Raw genomic sequence first — 23,000 nt, forward strand, 5'->3', positions numbered from 1 at the left:
GCAGATGCAGTTTTGTGGAAATAGCAGGCATATTTGAGTCATGCTGCTTAATTGTGATTGGTCAGGTAAATCAAATAAAATTGCACCTATTTTCCGATTGGATGAGCATCCAAGCAATTCTGATGAGAACTCTCCCACTTACAAATTCAAAATTATTTTTTTGTGTGAAAACTCATAATTCACTTTCTGCAAACATTTGTGGCAGTAACTCCTGATTCAACTAATGTTTCTGAAAATGGAGGGAAATGAATGAAGCAAATATACCAAATCATTCAAATGACTAATTTCCAGAAAAGTTTCTGGAGTATTCAGGGTTCAAAATGCTTGTAAACCAAGAAAATAATGGCAGTTGGGTGACTGCTACCAACAAATCCCAGTAAGTGTTGGACACCTAATTCCCTTGGGGGCTTTTGAAAATCTCACTCTTCATTATTTGACTATCACAGCAGAATAGTGTCTTAACAAAAACAAACAAAAAGCTTAATGTTGATTTAGAAGACTGATTTACATCCAGGGTGAATACTATCCCTGACCTTTAGTAAAAAGCTCAGTCATTCCATTCTGAGGGGTTCATGCAGTACCCATGCAAAAGAGCCTTCACTGTGTAACCCACTGGTGAATGTCTCACACGTCCCCCCTCTGTGCCTGATCTGCAGAGAATTTCAGGTTGTAAAAGGCTCATTTAGTCTTGGCCCTTTAGTTCAAGATGTAGCAGCTCAAGCTTTCAGTTCTGGACATCCCTGGTGTGTTAGCCAAGCTGGTACCTGTCACAAATTCATTTAAATAAGTTATTTCATTTTAATAGGCAGAACTTACAGGGGGGAAAAATTCTGGTTCCTCATAACTCACATGTGGGTTCCTCACTCGCAGCTGGCCATTGCTTCTATTTCCCGGGTTCTCAGGTTGTTCCTCAGAAAGAAAGGCCTCAAAGAAGTGCAACATTAGTTCTTTTATGGTATCCCTAGTGGGTGCCCTCCCTGTGGTATTGCATTAACATATCATTCACTGCACATTTCTATTGTTCTTTTCAGCAATCTAGCTACAAGTAATTAAATGTGATATTTTAAACTACATAAACTGTGGTTTTACACTTGTTGACAGCTGGTGTTGATCCTATGACACTGGTAAACTTTCAGGAAGGAAGCACCTGGGTTCAGTTCCTGGTGTTCTCCACAGTCTCCACAAGTTGTTTTATGACACTGCTCAATCTACTTACACAAGTAGTTAGTTACTGACCGCCAGTTACCCTTCATTGCTATGAATTCACTCAGCAAAAAGTTACTTTATTCACAGTACTGCAATTTCCTCTTCAAATTTATAAAGGTACTGTGCAGTCATCTCCTGCTGCTGTATGTTTGATAGCTTTTTCTCTACACTCAGGTATTTTCCTAAAAGTGACTATTTTGACAACACTATCTTCTCCTAAAATTGTTTCTTCTTTTCTGCCCCGACTGCTTTCAGACCTTCCAAATGATTGTCTCCAAAAACGTTGGGTCCTTGGCTGAATATGCTTTAAGAACATGTCCCTTGAGGATAGTGCTGGAAACCAGGAAAAGTTCCTGAGTTCAAATTCCACCTCTGGGCTGTCTCACTGTGTGGCCTTGGACAAGTCACTTCCCGTCTCTGGGTTTGTCTCTCTATCTGTAAACTGGTGATAATACCTATCTACAGTAAAAACAACGAGGAGTCCTTATGGCACCTTAGAGACTAACAAATTCGTGGGCTGAACCCATGCATCTGATGAAGTGGGTTCTAGCCCACGAAAGCTTATGCCCAAATAAATTTGTTAGTCTCTAAGGTGCCACAAGGACTCCTTGTTGTTTTTGCTGATACAGACTAACACGGCTACCACTCTGAAACCTATCTACAGTAAGTACTTCACAAGGGTGTGAAGCCACCAGGAGGTTGGGTGGGATTGTACACGTGTGGCTAGCCTAAGCCACTGCCCGTGCCTCTGCAGTCACACTGCTGTTTTTAGGCACCAGCTTGACCACAGCTAGCCCGTGTACATGTATCTGCACTGGGAATTACACCTCCCAGCTGCTGTGTAGACATACCCTGATTGTGTGTTTGTACAGTGCCGTGCACAATGGGGCCCTGATCTTGGTGGAGTCTTCAAGGTGCTATTATACTGCTAATAATGAGTGTGGAAATGCTAAATATTATCAAGATGATAATTCTCAGGCTATGAGCAGTATGGAGACTTAATGGAATTCATATGCTTAGCTATGTGCTAACAGCAATGAAGCCAGCTCTCTCTATACTTTCTTTCAGTTTACATATCTCTTTAAACATTAAGAAAGCTGCAAGGGCCATCATTTTCCTTGTCTTTTTCTTCCCGTGACACCTTACATTAGCGCGATGGATAGTGCCCAGTCTGTGATATAGGAATTTTATCTTCTGTAGCTGGATGTGATATATGGTTTATTACCACCCCACCCCACCCCCGCCCTACACACACACACACACACACACACACGTAACTGGAGACTTTTTCCCCACGTGACTCTTGCCTCATTCAGTACACAGGATGAGTGGTGCTCAGTGAATGAGCAGCTATTCAATATATTTTCTCCTCATTGTTCAATGTGTGGCCCCAGGCCTTATTTACTGCACATTATTCAAATCCTGTTCTGAAAAGAGAAATATCAATTTCTTCATAGGTTTTTCTGTGGTGCTCATTATTACAGTATCTGAGTGCTTCACAAATATTAATGAATTTATTTTCACAACACCTCTGTGACATGAGGGTGTTGTATTATTCCCATTTCAAAGATGGGGAACTGAAGCACAGGGATTAAAGTCAAAAGTAGCCATTAATTTGGGTGCCCAATTTGACATACCTAGGATTTGATTTTTCAGACTACTTAGCATTATACATAATTTCTACATTCAAAGCACAGTCCTCAAGATGTTGAGTGCTCTTCACTTCTGCAAATCAGACCTCAGAATCTCAGGTCAAGCACCAAGAAATTGAGGAACACATACTTACTGAAAAGTTTGGTTTAAAAGACTTTCCCAGTATCACATAAGAACTCTGTGTCGGGTGTAGAATCCAACTCTCCAGAGAAGTGTTCAACTGTAAGTTGAAGTTAGACAAATTCAGCTTTGAAAGAAGATGCACTTTCCTAGCTCTAAGGGTGACTAAACACTGGACCAGCTTACCAAGGGAGGTCGTGGACTAACCTTCTCTTGGAGTCTATAAATAAAATTAGACCTCTTTTTAATGGGTATGCTTTAATCTAGCTTTAGGGAGAAATTCTGCATCCTATGTGTGCAAGCAGTCAGGCTGGGTGGTCATGGTGATCCCTTCTGGCCATGGAGTCTGCGAGTCTCCCTCTTCATCCCCTTTCTTCATGAATCATGGGGAGAACAAGAGTGCCTGTATTGCCTTCAACATGCTCTTAATATGTGTAGCTCTGCATTAAGCTAATAACTATAAGCAAGTCTCACACTTCAAGGCTTCATCCCATTATCTGCAGGGGTCAGAAAGGAATTTTTGCCCTGATGCACTATTGGCTTGATATATTTTGAGGTGTTTTTCATCTTCCTCTGAATCATCAGAGATTGGTCACTGCTGGAGGAGGGACAACAGACAGGATGGACCAGTGCCCTGAGGTGTTACCAAGAATCCATTCTAGATGCCTGGCTGGTGTCCCCTGCTCACATACTCAGGGTCTAATTGATTGCCAGGGAAAGAATTTTCTCCCTGGTCAAATTGTCAGGGACATTGGGAGTTTTTCACCTTCCTCTGCAGCCCGGATGTGGGTCTGTGACAATCAAGGATCAGACACCCCAACGGGAGAACAGGTGGGTCTGAACCCCCAAAATAAGCATTTGAATCAACTGCCTGTAGACAGTGTTATTGTGTATAAAAATATGTCAAGGAAGGTCTTCTATGACAGCTTGTAATGGCCTGAACTTGATGGTCACTAGGAGATCTGTTTACAGATAATGCTTATGAATATAGGCATGTGAATACGTATAGAAAATTGTAATTGAATCTATAGTTTAACTACACCATCACCTCATAGCAGTGTTGTGAGGAAATCAGGCAGTAAGGGCACCTTCCAGGCAGGTGTTCACACAAAACCAGCCCCAAGCAACTAGCATTGTGCAACCAGGAAGAGACAATGGTAGACCATTCAAGTTAATGGGAAAACACCGAAACAACTCGAAACTGGAAAGAAAACCCCAGTTTGGGAAACCCCCCTGCTCCGTATAATCATGAATTACCATAGAAGTGGGCATTCACCCACGAAAGCTTATGCTCCAATACTTCTGTTAGTCTTAAAGGTGCCACAGGACCCTCTGTTGCTTTTTACAGATTCAGACTAACACGGCTACCCCTCTGATACTTGACACCATAGGCCATGTCTACACTAAAAAATTAGGTCGACCTAACTTACTTTGGCATGCAGCCAGCGCAGTTATTAAATTGCTTGTGTGTGCGCATACTTGGCTCCTTGCGCTGGCAGTTTGCATCCTCACCAGGAGCGCTTGTATTGATTGTACTGTCACTGTGGGGCATGGTGGGACAGCTCCTGAAAGCCAGTAACAGTCAATGTAAACAATGCCGTGTCTATACTGACACTGTGTCAACCTAACTACATTGACTCTATGCCTCTCGGGGAGGTGGTCTTATTTAATCAGCGTAGAGAGGCACTTATGTTGGCAGGAATCGAATTTAAGTGACGACTCTTCCACAGCGAGGCTGACACAAGACAGCTTACGTTGACCTAACCCTGGAGTGTAGACCAGGTCATAGCCTGAGAAAAAGGAAAAAACCTGCAAACCCTGTTAAAAGAGAAAGGGTTTGAAGTGAAAGCTATCCAGAAACAGAGTCGGCATCTAAGTGGGGTGCTGTCTATGAAGCACTGGATCCCCTCTAGGACAGAGGGCATGCTGGGAAACTATTCAGAGGCAATAGGCAACTTGCATTGGAGAAGGGAATTTAGCTATTGGAAAAGTGTTAAGCCTGAGAGGCATCTTTATGTTTTTTTTCCCTGTGTCACTTGTCTGCGTTTGCTTTTCCTTACTAGTTCATTTTTGAATCCATGATTTTTTTATTAAATAAACTTTTTGTTTATTTTTATCCCAAGCAGGTGTCTGTTGTGCAAACTATGTGGAGTGTGTGTGCCAAAGTGAACTCATAATTGGGTGCAGGTTTCATGCCTTCCGTGGTGATGAACCAGAGGGGAAAAGTCAATGTGTCTGGTAGTTAAGAACCCGGCAAGATGGATTTGGGGAGACTCGGGACCAGAAGGGACTCTTGAGGTCACCTTGCAAGAAGAAACACTCTCAAAATATTAATTTGGCCAAGAAGAGGAGAATTAACTGACTGAAAGCAATAATAATGCCTCCCCATATAAACTTGCATATGCCATTATTAAAACATACTTATTTTTTCCTTGATGAACTTTCGTATGATTTCAAGTATCAGAGGGGTAGCCATGTTAGTCTGAATCTGTAAAAAGCAACAGAGGGTCCTGTGGCACCTTTAAGACTAACAGAAGTATTGGGAGCATAAGCTTTCGTGGGTAAGAACCTCACTTCTTCAGATGCAAGTAATGGAAATCTCCAGAGGCAGGTATAAATCAGTATGGAGATAACGAGGTTAGTTCAATCAGGGAGGGTGAGGTGCTCTGCTAGCAGTTGAGGTGTGAACACCAAGGGAGGAGAAACTGCTTCTGTAGTTGGATAGCCATTCACAGTCTTTGTTTAATCCTGAAGAATTCCACCATGATTTCAACAGCTTCCACCCCACCATCAACCTCAGCCTGGACCAATCTACACGGGAGGTCCACTTCCTAGACACCACTGTACAAATAAGCGATGGCCACGTTAACACCACCCTATACCGAAAACCCACCGACCGCTACGCCTACCTTCATGCCTCCAGCTTCCACCCCAGACACACCACACGATCCATCGTCTACAGCCAAGCACTGAGGTACAATCGCATCTGCTCCAACCCCTCAGACAGAGACCAACACCAAGCATCTTCACCAAGCATTCTCAAAACTACGATACCCACACAAGGAAATAAAGAAACAAATCAACAGAGCCAGACGTGTACCCAGAAGCCTCCTGCTACAAGACAGGCCCCAAAAAGAAACCAACAGAACTCCACTGGCCATCACCTACAGTCCTCAGCTTAAACCTCTCCAACGCATCATCAGTGATCTACAACCCATCCTGGACAATGATCCCTCACTTTCACAGACCTTGGGAGGCAGGCCAGTCCTTGCCCACAGACAACCCGCCAACCTTAAGCATATTCTCACCAGCAACCACGCACCGCACCATAACAACTCTAACTCAGGAACCAACCCATGCAACAAACCTCGATGCCAACTCTGCCCACATATCTACACCAGCAACACCATCACAGGACCTAACCAGATCAGCTACAACATCACCGGCTCATTCACCTGCACGTCCACCAATGTTATATATGCCATCATATGCCAGCAATGCCCCTCTGCTATGTACATTGGCCAAACTGGACAGTCACTACGCAAGAGGATAAATGGACACAAGTCAGATATCAGGAATGGCAATATACAAAAACCTGTAGGAGAACACTTCAACCTCCGTGGCCACACAATAGCAGATGTAAAGGTAGCCATCTTACAGCAAAAAAACTTCAGGACCAGACTCCAAAGAGAAACTGCTGAGCTCCAGTTCATTTGCAAATTTGACACCATCAGATCAGGATTAAACAAAGACTGTGAATGGCTATCCAACTACAGAAGCAGTTTCTCCTCCCTTGGTGTTCACACCTCAACTGCTAGCAGAGCACCTCACCCTCCCTGATTGAACTAACCTCGTTATCTCCATACTGATTTATACCTGCCTCTGGAGATTTCCATTACTTGCATCTGAAGAAGTGAGGTTCTTACCCACGAAAGCTTATGTTCCCAATACTTCTGTTAGTCTTAAAGGTGCCACAGGACCCTCTGTTGCTTTTTAGTATGATTGGTATTGGGGGAAAATTGACATAACTTACGTAGCTCTAAGGGCACAAATGGCAATATAGTTTCTTTCAGTGAGAATATATCTTGATCTACATTGTCTTTTCTATTGGTAACGATGATGCAAAGTTAAGTCATCATGGTGGTAAACGTTACACCCACTAATAAGTGTTTGCAGGATGGGGCTCTTATACCACTGCAGCAAATGAAATGTGCATCTACACAGTTCTAGCTTTCTTTCACAAACCCCAGAAGGGAAATGGCATAATGATGTACTTCAGGTATGTTCTAGAATTTCTAAATTCTTCCTTGAAGGTTCCTGCCATGTGAAGTTTTTACAACCCAGATCCTGTGTAATTCTTTTAGACTGTAGATGAAGTATCATCCATGGACAAATTCTCTTTTGTGTGCGACTTTTGGATTAAAATTCAAAAATGATTATCACCTTTCACATACAGCCCTGTATATCAGGCATTCTCCCTAGTGATTTCCAATCTAACAAGACCTTATTTTCCCTTTAATATTTTGGGAAGTAATTAATCTGATCTTAAATGCCTTGCTCACTTGTACAAGTTCTATCTGGCTTCTATTCTCTGGGGTAATTAAATTCCCTTTTACCTTCAGGAAAATGTATCACAGATTTTGGGAGGTGACAGCATAGCAGAAGGCAAAGATTTATTTTTATTTGGGCTCTCTTTGTTATCAACCTCAGGCATCACTAATCTCCCATGCCTGTCCCTTAATGGCATCACTGACTTTGTGCCAAGGTATTTCTGTTTCCTATGTATTAGAACCTTGGTGTTCCTTAGTGCCAATGTTACACTACATCCATCTATGGCAATTTCAAAATTGAAACGTTAGCGATGATGTCATATAAACAGCCAGGTAAATATTTTTTAAAACCCTTATGGATACATTTTTAGAAGAAAGAGAAGACTGATACACATGCATCTTGGGTTGACATTCTACCCCATCTGTAGGATGAATACCACTTTTAAAACCACCTAGAAGGGAAGGAGACTAAGGAACCCCCACCACCACCACTTGTTCTCCTCCTATAAATTATATCTTGCTGTTGATTCTCATTGACACTATTTGCTCAGATTTATCTATCCATCATTTCAAGGCTATACTTTGCTCAGCTTGCGATCAGTTCACAGTCTCTGATCTCATACGCTTGATTGCACAATCTGCTGACTGGGCCACTACCTCTATGAACTGATGTCCACCTGCAAGTGACTGGAGAGATGGGGGGGCACAATGGGAACGAATGTCCACTGGGGAACATGGAAAGCCCACCTCACTATCTAAATGCTCACTTTCCTTTCTCTCCTTAATCACCACCTCAGGAACCGGTGCCTAAAACAACTTTCACCTCCCACCGTTGCTTGGAGCAACAGGAGAAGATTGTTAACTTCCCTTTCAAGAAAGAAAAGAAACACTACTGAAATGATTAGTCCAAACCAGGCACATCCTTGTTTCACTACAAGATCTTCACTTCTCCCCTACTGTCACTGCTGAAGTCAACCCAATATCATCTAAAATACACCCAGTCTTCACTAGATCCCTTGTCAACCTCAATTATCCACCCCTCCTGCTTTCTTACTCTTGTTCACTATGCACCTGACCTAACTCCCACTGAAGTCAGTGAAAAGTTTCCCGTTGACATTGGATCGGCTCCTATATCACCACTATCAACTACTCCATTTTCCAATGGATCTTTCTCTGGCACCTTAAAATTGCCACTTACATTTCAGAAAAATCCCTCATTTGCTAACTACCATCCTGTCTCCATTCTCATTTTTTCCCCCCAGCAAGGTTAGCTCTTTTCTCACAACTCTCCCAGCATAACCTCCCTAGCCACTCTCAGCCCCTCTAATTGTGCCTGTCCTTCTCCGGGTGATTAACTAACTCAGGTCACAGATCCCTCTGCCTTCTCATAATATTTGACCTATGATCAGCTCTTGATATTATGATCACACTCCATCAGGCTTTCTGTCAGCTGTTGTTTTCTTTAGTACAACACAGCAAATACAATTTGGCAGATCCTCAGAGGGAGTAAATCAGTAGAGCTACACTGAAGTCAATGGAGCTATGGCTCTTTGTGTCATCTTAGAATCTCATCCAATCTCTCTCCTATACACCAATTTCAGGTATTAAAATAGTGATAAGAAGAAAATACCCAAGAATCCATATAAAATCTTTGTGAAGCACAAAGAACAATCCCGACATAGGAATATGTGTATTTCCCACATTCTATCAACTTCCTCTTTCTAAAAATAAACCTAATATAGCTGTACAAATCAACACTTTTGAATCTTGGATTTTAAGACCCTGATCCTACAAAGAAAACTTTAAGGGTGGACCCATGAGCCTATGCACAGGCCTACTGAAATTAATAACTAGATCCAATGAATCCACATTATTTCAATTTTACAATGACATTCTATGGGCAAAAACCTGCACTCCTTACAAAGGGCTTGGTCTTCCATGCTACTGAATGCTTTTGCAAGAAGTGAAGAGCCAAAGCACTAACACCCAGCTGTGGCCACCCCACACAAGATCTGAAGGGGTTAAGGTGGCCAGGTAGGCCAATTAACTGCCCAGGCTGCACCTGGAGGAGGACCCAGTCAGCAGAGATTAATTAGAGAGGAGGCTCAGCTGGACAGGAACAGGAGGTGCCCGCATAAAGCCCAGTATCTGAGAACAGCTGAGGGCTGAAGGGAAGTAGGTGAAGGGAGCTGTGTTTGGGACTATGGAGTGTCTGTAGTCACTCCCTGAGAAGAGGGAGTTTGGGCTGGCAAACTCAGAGAGGGGGGAAGCCAGGAAGGTAGGAAAGGCTCAGGGGAAAAGCAGTGAAGCACAGGATAGTGCAGACCTTGGCTGCTGATCAGAGGATCCCTGTGCTGAAACCTGGAGTAGAGGGTGTGCCTGGGTTCCCTACTAGCCACTGGTGAAGTAGCACAGGCCAGGCAGAGGAGAGTGGACTGCCAGGGAAAGTTTCTTCCAAAAGACTTTGATACCCCAGAAGGGTAGGACCATAGTGGAGTGAGAGGGGCCGCAGAGTGAGCGAGGACGATGGGTGGACTAGACCATCAGAGGACAGCGCAGCCCCTGGAAGGAGCTAATCCCCAGAGTGGCCAAGAGAAGGTGCCCATAGTGGTGAGAGGATCCTGTGACACCAGCACTCAGCATTTGCCCAAAACTTATGCAGAGAGATTTGTAGATAGCATAGGGAAAGATGCTTGGTGCTCAGCAATGTGAACAAGCCTGTTGACCTCACCAGCAAGTTTCTCAAAAGGCATAAAGAGCATTAGGTGTCCAATTCCCATTGCAACTCATTTGTGTCTTTGTGCCAATGAACTGAGCAGTGATGAATAGCAGCATTAGAAGTTGTAGGGTTTTTTTATTTTAAATGAGAGCTGATATTTTCATGTAGTCACATGACTCCAGCAGTTGCGGCTTTAAGAAAAACATCAAACAACAGTTGGCAACTTTGCAATCTTAAGTGCTTAAATGCAATCCAGTGATTGCAAATCATGCACTGACCAGCCTGTTTTAACTTGCTTGGCTGGTTCACTCAAATGTGCTTAATGGCTGCACTTAGAAAAATCTGAGAATTGGGCAGTCAGCCATGAGAGCCAGCCACTGGCACAGAAATGTGTCCAAGGGCTCTAAGAAAACATTATATTCACAGCAAGCAGCTCAATACTTCCCAAGATCGATGAGACACAGAGTCCTTGCCAGCCCACCAGCCTGCAATGCCCACCTTATTGGATTGTGAGCAGAAAAGCCACCATGGCTCAGCAGCCTGACTCATGAATGCTACAACACATTACTTATCAGCATTCACACAGGATCAAGCTGTCAGGCAAAGCTTCTATTGAAGTCAATAGGTGTTTTGCCTGAGATCAGTGGGAGTTTTGCCTGTGTAGAGACTGCAGAACTTTGCCCTAGACAAATTTTACATTTCTAAAGGCTGTCAAATATTTTCTACTTCTATTTTCAACTCCTGAATATTAACAGAACTCTCCATTAAACTGTCCAGCCATACTCAAAGGGCCAGATTGCATTTAGCCCTGTACAAGGGCATATGTGGGGGACAAAGAATACAAGGAGCCTTAACGCCACAGAATCCTGACCTCTCCTGGCCCAATGGTCTCCACACCATGCACCACTCTGCACCTGCAGGAGGGGTCTGACTCCTGGTCAGAGTTAATACTTTCTTGGGCAATACATGAATGGATGCAGACGAAGGATATGTCTGTTTTTGTTTGTAATCTACACAGATTCTATTAACTTTGAGCAATGACAGAGAAAGACAGTACTATCTTTCAGAACTCCAGGTCAAACCTCCAGCTGGCAAGTTCTCCCATGTCCAAATGCTGCACTTAACCTGTGTAGCCTAAGTCCATCCCAGCCCTAAAATCCTATTGTATGAGACAGCGTGTGGTAGATCCCATCTGGGTCCCATGAGGTTCATGAGTGATTGGTCCTAGGACCCACCTGGGCAGCCCCATCCCAACCTCCTTCTTCCACAGTGGTTCTACAGGAAGCAAACACACACAAGGGTCTGTGGTCAAGCACAGCATGTTCATCTGGGCAAAAATCTACCTATACAATACGGTCTCCATCTCTGTAGTATCTGAGCACTCCACAATCCTTATAGTATTTATCCTCACAGCATTCCTGTGAGATATTAAGTGCTATTATCCCCTTTTTACAAATGGGGAACTGAGGCACAGTGAAACTAAGTGGCTTGCCCAAGGTCACACAGGAAGTCTAAGAAGGAACAAGGAATTGAACCTGGGTTTCCCAAGCCCCAAGCTAGTATTCTAACCACTGGACCATCCTTCCATTCAGACCCAGCTGCAAATGAGAGAAGGATAAGTAGTGGTAATCTGGAAGGAAAGTGAGCAGACTCAAGAGAAAAGCAAATGCTGATGTTCTCCTTATACCCCAAAAGGAGAGAACCTTTAAATTACTACTACCCTACTACTTTACACTTTCAGTTCATAGGCCTTTAGCAAATATTCTCTTCTCTGCCAAAAATATTATATCAACTGAACACTCCAAAGGTGATGTGCAGAAAGATCAAAAAAGGCATAAGATCGAATTCATTCTAAATCAATGGAGATGCACTAGGGATGAATTTGTTCCATGAGATTTTAATCTCGTTGGTCCCAACTGCAGAACTCTCACTCACCTTGGTGAGCACTTACTCATGAGTCATTCTGGTGGCATCATTTGCAGGCATGAAATGTACGTATCTATTTGTATGAGTAACTGTTCACCAATGTGAGGAAGGATTCCACAACCAAGCCCCTATCAGCCCCCCACAAACAACTGCAATACCACCTTAGTTTGATTTATTTCCAAGAATTACTAACCCCAAAATGAATATACAGGAGTGACTGTGGCATCCATTCATCAATGCACAAACATGTGCTTACGTTTCACTAGAGTAAACATAACTATGCACTTGCTTAAAATTAAGCAGGTGCTTATGCACTTTGCTGAATAGGAATGGACTAAAAGCATCTTTTAAATGCTTTGTTGAAAGCCATTATTTCTTTAATCATCATCTTTTAGGGACAGTGACCTTTTACTGTCAGTGAATATGGGAATTTGGCTTATCCCTGGATAAGCAATGCGTGTACAGTTCCCACAGGTGCCAGTGATAGCATGCATTTCAGTCCTGCTTCACCTCAATTAGTATTTTGTTCAGGGGTATCTTTCTTCCACCTTGCAGGAAATAATAAAAATTTACTGATGCATGAAATACAAGGACTGGACCACACAACTAAGGTTGATTTTATGTATTAAAAAAAAAAAGTGTCTAGCTTTAGATCGCAAAAACAAAAGGGAGGGGGAGGGAGAAGAGGAAACCCTCACTCAAAGTGATATCAAGAGTAACAAGCTAGGTCTACATATCTGGCACCATGAGGCAGTCAGCATTCCTTTCAATATGACACACAATTAGATTCCAGCAGATGAAACAGAAAATAATGATTATGATTGCTGATGCTGCAGCCCATTGCAGACTCACATTAGTTTAAGTAGCTGGGTGTATGCCAGCCTCACTGCACAAATGGCACTGCCTGTTCTGTAGGAATCTGAAGAGAAAGAGAGTACTAATAGCTTAATGGTGACCTGTCACACATGCCATCCAGGTGAATCCGACAAGTCTTTTGGCTGTAATGGACCAGATCACTATAGGCCAGTTTTAAGGAAGTTACGCACCATTCATGAAAATAGATTTTTTTTCTTACACATATGAAATAAGTTTCTCTTGAGTAAAAAGTATAGTAAGCACTTTATTGGTTTACTTAACCCTTTCCCCACATGGTAAAAAATATCCAGCTTTCCATTATTGATTGTCAATTAGCCAATCAGCTAATATGAAACTTTATTTTTTAGCATGTAAACTCCATGGGGCTATTTCAAAAATTGTAAACGTTTCCTAAAAGAGAAGGTGCATTAATGAAGGCTGGCTTAGGATAAGTGAAAGTGACTAGTAGCGCTCTGCTTCTGGATTGAGTTTTCCATGGTTAGAGTATTTACTATTGAATGAACTACAGTGTTTGTTACAGACATTGCTGTCGTAAAAGATCTACATCTCCTTGTTTCCTGAAGCTGAAAAATAAACTGCCTAAACATGAAATGATCACTACATTGTGATATAAAAAGGAATGGGAAGTTCATGTATGTATGTGAAAGCATGTTTCAAATAAATCAATATAACAGATACAAATACTGTCAGAGCAGCGTAAAGGGGAATGAGTGTATTGGAGGATCAGGCCCCAGGATTCTAATCAGCCATCACGCAGCTGGAAGTTCTAAAATTGTAGCCAGAACTCTTGTCCATTTCTTCAAAGAAGCTAGCCTGACTAAAGGAAATAGAGCATAATTGGGCTTAGTCTTCTAAATAATGGTTATCCCCTGTAACTAATCATGAAAGTTTTAAACCAATATCAGACTGCATGCTTACTCAAAATACCAGAATGTGCTCTGTCACTGAAATATTATCTTATCCTACAGAAATCTGACAACAAAAATGAGTGGAAGACTGAGGATAACATGAACTGCAGTATACTTTTTATCTTCAAAACACAACATTTCTTCTGCTAGCCTAAAGATCAGTCTACGAAATAATAAAGAAAAAGAATACACAGCCTTCTTTGTACACTGAGATTCCCCTAGTGAAAGCAAATGAGAAGATCTTTGAAAAGCAGAATAAAGAATTCCATGTAGTTATCTAGCTGAGGTCATCTGGAAAGTTGAAGGAAAATGTTTAAGTTTAATGAAAGGGAATCATGTATGACTCAGATGAGACACTCACATTAGGATTAACAGAAACTTTCTCAGCCTGAAAGACATTTCAAGGCCCAACTGTGCTTCCACTGAAATCAAAGGTAAAATTCTCATTGACTTCAAGGTGCAGGGTAAGACCCTAGATTATCTGATATTCACCTGCATTGTGTATTTCCCGCTCCCCAACATTAAACGTCAAAATTACAGCATGCTGATTATTGTGCTGATGAATGCAATGCAATATGACATAAAAATGCATGCTAAAATATAATCGTTCCTACAACAAATGCAATGTATGTGCCAAGTCATTTTTTCTGCAATAGTTAGAAAGCCTAAGTTTGCTTTCATTTACCCCCTTGGAAGTCAATGTTGATGTATGGATCTGATTTAGGGGAGATTTTGATCTATGTACTGTAATTCTCCTAGCGACCAGATGCGCCTCTTATACAATACATAGAAATATACAAATTATCTTGATCACCGTATCTACCTCTAATGTATCAGAACAATAGCATCAGGATGGAGGAGTGGAATGGGTCTCTAACATGGATAATTTGTTCTTCAAGTATCTGGGGTATGGGTCGGGGCTTTTTAAGCATACAATGCCCTATGGTGCTACCATGGACTCATCATCAAATGGAAGGAAGTTCCATGGCTCATTCACACTGCACAAGATGCCTATGAAAACACCATCATGGATCATTCCATGAAACCACACAACCTTGTCCTAATGTTCTGAGTTTATCCTTGTATGCCAAACAGAGCAGCAAATGTCTCCACAAATTCAAGTATGATTGAAGAAAGAACATTCTTGAGCCTGAGACAACATGGACCATAACAATGCCTCTAAGTATATATTAAAGAAATGTTTTAATCATATAATATATTCTTATTTTTTTACATTTTCATTTGTGCTCACTGTCTTGCCTTAGCATCTGTTCAAAATTGAAAATGTTGCTGAATTTGATATCTTTACTATTGCGCTAAACTATAAACAGTTAGGTTTGCCATGCTGGCATGTCCATCTGGCACAAATTTTCCTGGTTTGGAATTGCATTCTTTATGCTTCCCCTTTCTTTAGTCTCTCAAGTATTTTCCCCCCTAAATCATATGGTAAGCCTAGTTCAGCACAGGAATTAACCTTCTAAAACTCTGCAACTCATTTCCTTCTCACTTGTCCTCGGTATGGTTTCCTTTTCTTCTAAGTCAAGGGGATCAATTTGAATTTTCCTAGATTAGTCTCAACCCTGTTTTGAGCACAGTTGCCATGATTCTTTATTGACAGTGGTGTTGGACTTCATACAAGTGTAGCCAGCTGCATCATTAGTCATTTCAATAATTTCTGGCCCAGTTTTCAACAATTTATCAGAAGGCTTGTCAGTTATGTGTTGCCATTATTTATTGTGTAATTCTAACACCCTAGTTCTGCCTCCCTAATCCTACCAGCCATACAAGATGGATCCACTATCAGCATATTTTTAGCCTTCACTCATGTAAATGTTGTACATTAAATAGTGTTTTTAATAATCTCACTACTCTTTCATTCTCCATCTATTTTCTATTCATTGTCATCATATCATGTTACTGTTCTCCCCCCCCCCATCTTTCTTGGGCTTTTTCTCCTGATAGCTTGATATTTAGCACTAAAGAAAGTGCTTTTAGGAATTCTTAGCAAAAAGAGATATTTACACTCACGATCCCACTTTCCTAAATACCCCACATTGGACTCTCCCTGTCTTTTTTGTTAAAAAGTCCTCAGTTGGTATGTAACTTCTGAAAATGTTGCTAGGAGTTCTAGCATGCAAATGTGCAACTGAAGTCCCACCACACATTGACCAGATTTGTAAAGTACTCTAAATTCTCTATTTAGCAAATTCCACAGAAAGTTTACGATTTTCTTAATTTCATTTTAAGTCAGTCACTACTGAATCCCATAGTAATTATCTGTGATATATGCATGTACTATTGACTGCCAATTGACGCAAAAACATCAAATGATCAGATGTTTATTCATCAAATAATGAAAGCTAAAAAGTGAACTTCAAAACAATTAAGGAGTACTTACCGTGGCAGAGAGTTGTGGCCCATTCAGTTGTGCATGCAGGATGGCTTCATTGATTGAATTCCTGATTCCCAGAAGTGCAAGTTCCAGATCATGTGACCCAGCCATTTCATTAGTCAGATATTCCAGTGTGGAGATATACTCCCTCCATTGAGTATCCAGTTCTGACACACTGGCCAAACAGCCTCGCATTACATTTAGACAATATCCCACACAAGGTCTGATTAGTGTCAGTCCTTGGCAATGTGGACAGTACTGCATCTTCACTAGTGCTTTGCTACATTCCTTTGTAAGAGCGGCATGTTCAGTTGTGTTTATCACTTCAATGCCCATATTGAGGGCCTGATTTAGCATCCTACTTGCCCAAAGAGATTTTGACAGCTCTGTAACCACTTCTTTAGAATAACGTCCAAAGGGATTTATGTCTTGTCTTGTTAGTCGTAGACACTCGGTATATTCCTCTGATAAATCTATAATTCCAGGATTTATTAGTCGACTGTAAACCAAAGGAAAGAGACTGTCGAAGAACCGTAAAACTGCATTTTCCACTGTAGTCTCAGCACCCAAAATATACAGAGAGAGGTCTGTAAAAAGTTCTTTGACAGGCTCTGCAGCTTCTTTTGCCATGGCTCTGTAAGCTGTCTCAAACAGGGAGGTTGTGTGATTCTCTGCAAAGCGAAGCAATGACTCAAAGGCCTCTGCAAAACATAGACATGTTAGAGGTTGATAGAAAAGTAGTTTATAACTTATTGATGCACAGGGACACTGATAATAAAATTATATGACTCTGGCAGATTGCCCCAACAAGATTACCAGATTCTGACTGTTTAGTGCCTGATCCGCAGACAATTGAAGTCAATGGAAATATTCCCATTGATTTCAATGGGCTTTGGTTCAGGCCCGTGGGCAATACTTGGCAGGGCAAACCCACACCGCATTAGTAGCTGCCATTGTATGTGGGCAGGTCCATTTGGCACATTTCCAAAGCAACACTCTTTTTGACCAATAAATGACACATCTCCAGCTTACAATGAACAGTCTGACATTCTAGTAACAAGTACAAGTGAACCAAGAAATTAAGCATCAAATTCCTGAATCAGCAAAAACCCTTTCGATGCAACCTATGTCTTGCTGTTATGTGACAGTAAGGCAAGCTGGTAGGATTGCTTTATGATGAAATGCACTGCAATTGTAAGAACCCTGTTCTACAATAATTGCTTTACCATGCAGTATAAGCAATTTTATAATATTTGCATTTAATAAGAGGGAATATTCTTGTTCACTAATTCATAGTACCTTTGTTTTCACACTTTGCTCTCAGTCTTGTCATTCAGCAGTCTGTATCATTATCAGAATCAGTGACGAAGCTTTATAATATTAAGTCTAAAAAAACCCAGTTGACAGTAAGAATCACTTAAATGACCAAATATTTCAGTCAATAGAGACTCCCATCTTAGACCACATCTTCACTTCTCAAATATTACCATATTGATATGACTTGACAAATAACTTAAGAACTCTATGCCATGTGACTAATACACTCCTTGATACATAACCATTGGCTAGTGCACGGATCAGCAACCTTTGGCACACGGCCCGCCAGAGTAAGCACCCTGGCGGGCCGGGCCGGGCCAGGCTGGTTTGTTTACCTGCCACGTCCGCAGGTTCGGCCGATCACGGCTCCCACTGGCCGCGGTTCGCCACTCCAGGCCAATGGGGACTGCAGGAAGCGGGGCGGGCCGAGGGACGTGCTGGCGGCTGCTTCCCGCCGCCCCCATTGGCCTGGAGTGGCGAACCGCAGCCAGGGGGAGCCGTGATCAGCCGAACCTGTGGACGTGGCAGGTAAACAAACCGGCCCGGCCCACCAGGGTGCTTACCCTGGCGAGCCGCATGCCAAAGGTTGCCGATCCCTGGGCTAGTGTTTAAATTGCTTCCCACCTCACATAATCTAGCTGCTACCCTCATAGAACTATTGAAATCATGCATCAAAAAGACAGAAAAACAAGCCATTTACATCCCTCTAAAGACTATTCAGGTTTATAAAACATACACTTGTAATGATTTGGACTTTTGACGTGGAAAGTGAATATGTTCTAGAATGAAGATTAAATAAGAACATAAGAACAGCCATACTGGGTTAGACCAAAGGTCCATCTTGCCCAGTATCCTGTCTTCTGACAGTGGCCAATGCCTGGTGCCCAAGAGGGAATGATTAGAACAGGTAATCATTAAGCAGTCCATCCCCTGCTCCCATTCCCAGTTTCTGGCAAACAGAGGCTAGGGACACCATCCCTGCCCATCCTGGCTAACAGCCATTGATGGACCTATCCTCCATGAATTTATCTAGTTCTTTTTGGAACCCTGTTATAGTCTTGGCCCTCACAACATCCTCTGGCAAGGAGTTCCACAGGTTGACTGTGCATTGTGTGAAGAAATACTTGCTTTTGTTTGTTTTAAACCTGATGCCTATTAATTTCATTTGGTGACCCCTAGTTCTTGTGTTATGAGGAGTAAATAAAATTTCCTTATTTACTTTCTCCACACTAGTCATGATTTTATAGTCCTCTATCATATCCCCCCTTATTCATCTCTTTTCCAAGCTGAAAAGTCCCAGTCTTATTAATCTCTCCTCATATGGAAGCTGTTCCATACTCCTAATCATTGTTGTTACCCTTTTCTGAACCTTTTCCAATTCCAATATATCTTTTTTGAGATGGGGCACCCACGTCTGCACAAGTATTCAAGATGTGGGCATACCATGGATTTATATAGAGGCAATATCATATTTTCTGCCTTATTATCTATCCCTTTCTTAATTATTCCCAGCATTCCGTTCCCTTTTTTGACTGATGCTGCTCATTGAGTGGATGTTTTCAGAGAACTATCCACAATGACTCCAAGGCCTGGTCTACACTAGGGGGGCAGCTACGTGAACAACATAGCTGAAGTCGACGTACTTAGATCTACTTACCGCGGTGTCTTCACTACGGTGAGTTGACTGCTGCAGCTCCCTCGTTGACTCTGCCTGTGCCTCTCGCTGAGCTGGAGTACAGGAGTCGACGGGAGAGTGCTCGGGGATCAATTTATCGCATCTAGACTAGATGCAATAAATCAATCCCCGCTGGATCGATCGCTGCCCGCCAATCCGGCCGGTAGTGAAGACATACCCCAAGATCTCTTTCTGAGTGGTAACAGCTAATTTAGACTCCATCATTTTATATATATAGTTGGGATTATGTTTTCTAATGTGCATTATTTTGCATTTATCAACATTGAATTTCATCTGCCATTTTGTTGCCCAATCACCAGGTTTTGCGAGATCCCTTTGTAGCTCTGCACAGTCTGCTTTGAACTTAACAATCTTGAGTAGTTTTGTATCATCTGCAAGTTTTGCCACCTCCCTGTTGACCCCTTTTTCCAGATCATTTATGAATATGCTGAATAGTACTGGTCCAAGTACAGATCCCTGGAGGACACCACTATTTACCTCTCTCCACTCTGAAAACTGAATAAAGCTTGGCATATAAAAAACAACCTTGGATAAGCCTGGGCAGTAGCTCAAAGAGTGCTTGAAAGGTAAACGTTAAAGTTTCTATTTCACAATGACTAGGGTGCTGCTTCTTGCAGAACAACACTTCAGGGGAGGGTTAAAGAATAAAATCAAATCACAAACTGCTCTTAGGGTATGGCTACACTACCCACCTGATCAGTGGGCAGCGATCGATCCAGCAGGAATCGATTTATTGTTTCTAGTCTAGACACGATAAATCAACCCCCGAGCCCTCTCCCGTCGACTCCTGTACTCCACCGCCGCAAGAGGCGCAGGCGGAGTCGACGGGGGAGCGGCAGCAGTCAACTCACCGCGGTGAAGGCACCACAGTAAGACAATCTAAGTACGTCAACTTCAGCTACGTTATTCACATAGCTGAAGTTGCATAACTTAGATCGACCCTCCCCCCCACCCCCCCCACACACAGTGTAGACCAGGGCCACAGCAGATGAGTAGTGGAGTAATGTAGGTGCAGCTACCACTCTGACAATTACTTTATCAATATTAACCTCTGTTTGACTTGCCTTTTAGCGGATGTTTGGGAGGGGGATGGGGAAGGGTTTGGGGAGAAGTTTGCTGCACATCACAAACAAGGAAACAAAATTACATCCAATTAAAACAATCTATAGTTGATCTTTTCCCTACATCACTTTACACCAGGGCTGAGGCTCTTGCCTTAACAGGTTTATTGCCTCATCACAGCAGCGCCATGTAATCTGGTAACATTTGGAACAAACTGCACTTTCTCTTATAGCGGGGCCCAGCAGAGGCGTAGCTGGGATGGCATAGGCCAGGATTAACATGCATTGGCAGAACTACGTTGAAAAAGCTTGCACAGTGCCTTTCCGTATTATGGCTGCCTGTGCTACTACTCCCTCAGTGATTTGATTTGAATGCTCATGACAGCAAAGGGTACTATTTAACTAGGCTGCTAACTCAAGGTGTCCCACAGTACATTGTGTAAATCAGTTTTTTAGCCACTATTTTTTAAACCCGGAGAACAACTGCATCAGAATCACTCCAGCCATCTTCATGGTATTACAGCAATTAATACCATGGAAGGGTTTTTTTGTTTTGTTTTGTTTTTAAATTCTAGAACTTAAGAATCCAGCTAGAATTTGGTTTAAAAAGAAAAAGTTCGCTCTCAGGCAGAGCCCTGGTTTGCCAAGTTTCAGCCTGAAGCAGATTTTTACAGCTATGTTACAAAATTCTGCAAATGGGGTTTATAATGGAAATACTGACACAATCTTAACTCTAACATAGTTAACTACATAGCACTGTGCTAATAAAATATATTTTCTTTGCCAAGACACCCCTATTTAATGTTTTTTGTTTGCTTTATTTTATTCTAGTGGAAATCTGAACACTTTTTATTTGACTGAAACCATTCAAAACAAATATGTTAATAAAAGAAAAAGTGGAAAGCATTAAGGCCCCTTTTTGTGTTCTTTTCTATTAATGATATTGATCCTTATATCTGCAGTATGGGGAAAAAAGATTGTTCTCCCATGTCATATCAGCACCTGTAGATTCCCACATTGTCACTTTACATATCTAACCCTTAATCCGGTATTGCAACCATTCTCCAAACAGGACTGAATGAGACATGCTTAAGAGCCAATCTAAGGCATCCTTAAGAAGTTACAGTTGAATGAAATAGCACCTTTCCTGCCCCCTCACCACTATACCATACCCTTGGCCTTTCCAGCATGAGGAACAAAGGACTGAAACCAAAAATCAAGCATCCAGCACGGACACTTCACAACACAAGTACTGACCCAGCAACCTCTTATGCAAGTGCTTAACTAAGCATGTAAGCAGGCTCATTCAAGTCAAAGGAACTGCTCATGGGCTTAAAATTAAGCACATTTCTAAGACACTGAATGATCCAGGCCATACCCACTATGCTATCAGATCACAACAATGTTGTTTTAAAAATATCTAGGACTAAGTTGTAGTTTTTGTAGCTCAAGTGGTTAAGCCTCTGTTAAAACAATAGTGTATGAAAAATGACAGCAGTAAGTAGAGGGAGATTTTCAAAGTCAGAAAGGGCAAAATGGCATCTAAATCCCATTAAAAGTCAATGGGATTTGAGCATGTAACTCCTCAAATCTCCCCCTGAATCTGCACTTTAAGGGTAAGTTTATGATCAAGGTTAGTAGTGGAATATGTTGACATTGTGCTATGACTATCAATCTGCTTCTAATGTTCACACAGTCTCATTCTTCTGAAACTGAGCTTATTTAACATTGAAATTACCATGTTGACTAGAGGCCGCATTGTACAAGGCGCTGTATAGACAGTAAATGACAATGCCTGCCCCAAAGGTCCCAACTAGTAAAATAGCTTTCACCAGCTTTATTGGGACATTAGGTTGTTAGCAGATGACAATACACTTTGTTTCTAATCATTTTATTGTGAAAATTCTGCACTCCATAAAAACAAAAATTAAAATGTAATAAAATAGAAATGTTTCTGACAATGCCACTTGTTTCCTAGTGTGATGGGAAGAAAGTCAATTGTGTAGATAGCACCTCCTGGAAACTGAACTGAAATGTGCCAAGTTCACAGTATGAAAAGAATATTTTTGTTCACTTTAGATTTGCGGTGAAGGGCTGTAAGTATATTAAATGACATTTGATTCAATCACCAAAAAAAAAAAAAATGAAAACTGTCACTTTTAGGCACTCAACAATCTTGAAGGAAGGAAATCTGCATGCTTTTTTCCATTGTTATAAAACACTATGAAAGCACTAGATTGGCTGAATAGCCGTAACCCTCTAATTAAGAATAATGGGGCCTCATGCAGTTGAATGAGTTCTGTAACAATGGACAGTTTCCACTTGGATTGTACAAAGGAAGCAAGCTGACCATCTTGTTTGAAAAGTTTTTAATTATATACTTTTAATTCACTTTGTGGAATATGTTGTATGACGTTTAAAAATTACTACAAAGCTTTCCCCATATCTGAAACAGCGGGTGCTCATTTGTGGAGTCTAATAGAAAGTGTTGGAGACATTTATAGATTTGCAAAAGATCATTTTAAGCCTGATCCAAAGCTCATTCAAGTCAACAGAAAGACGGACACTGTCAGGCT

At 41.7% G+C, this 23,000-nt stretch overlaps 1 protein-coding gene across 1 annotated transcript in view; it reads right to left on the reverse strand.

The window, feature by feature from the left end:
• The window catches only part of LOC135883987 (glypican-5-like), a 632,305-nt gene that overhangs the window by 469,028 nt on the left and 140,277 nt on the right, over positions 1-23,000 (reverse strand). Inside the window, exon 3 of the mRNA XM_065411264.1 lies at positions 16,357-17,051. Coding sequence (XP_065267336.1) covers positions 16,357-17,051 — 695 coding nt within the window. The remainder of the gene's footprint in view (positions 1-16,356; positions 17,052-23,000) is intronic.

This window comes from Emys orbicularis, chromosome 9, assembly GCF_028017835.1.
Source record: "Emys orbicularis isolate rEmyOrb1 chromosome 9, rEmyOrb1.hap1, whole genome shotgun sequence".
Classification (NCBI taxonomy): domain Eukaryota; kingdom Metazoa; phylum Chordata; order Testudines; family Emydidae; genus Emys; species Emys orbicularis.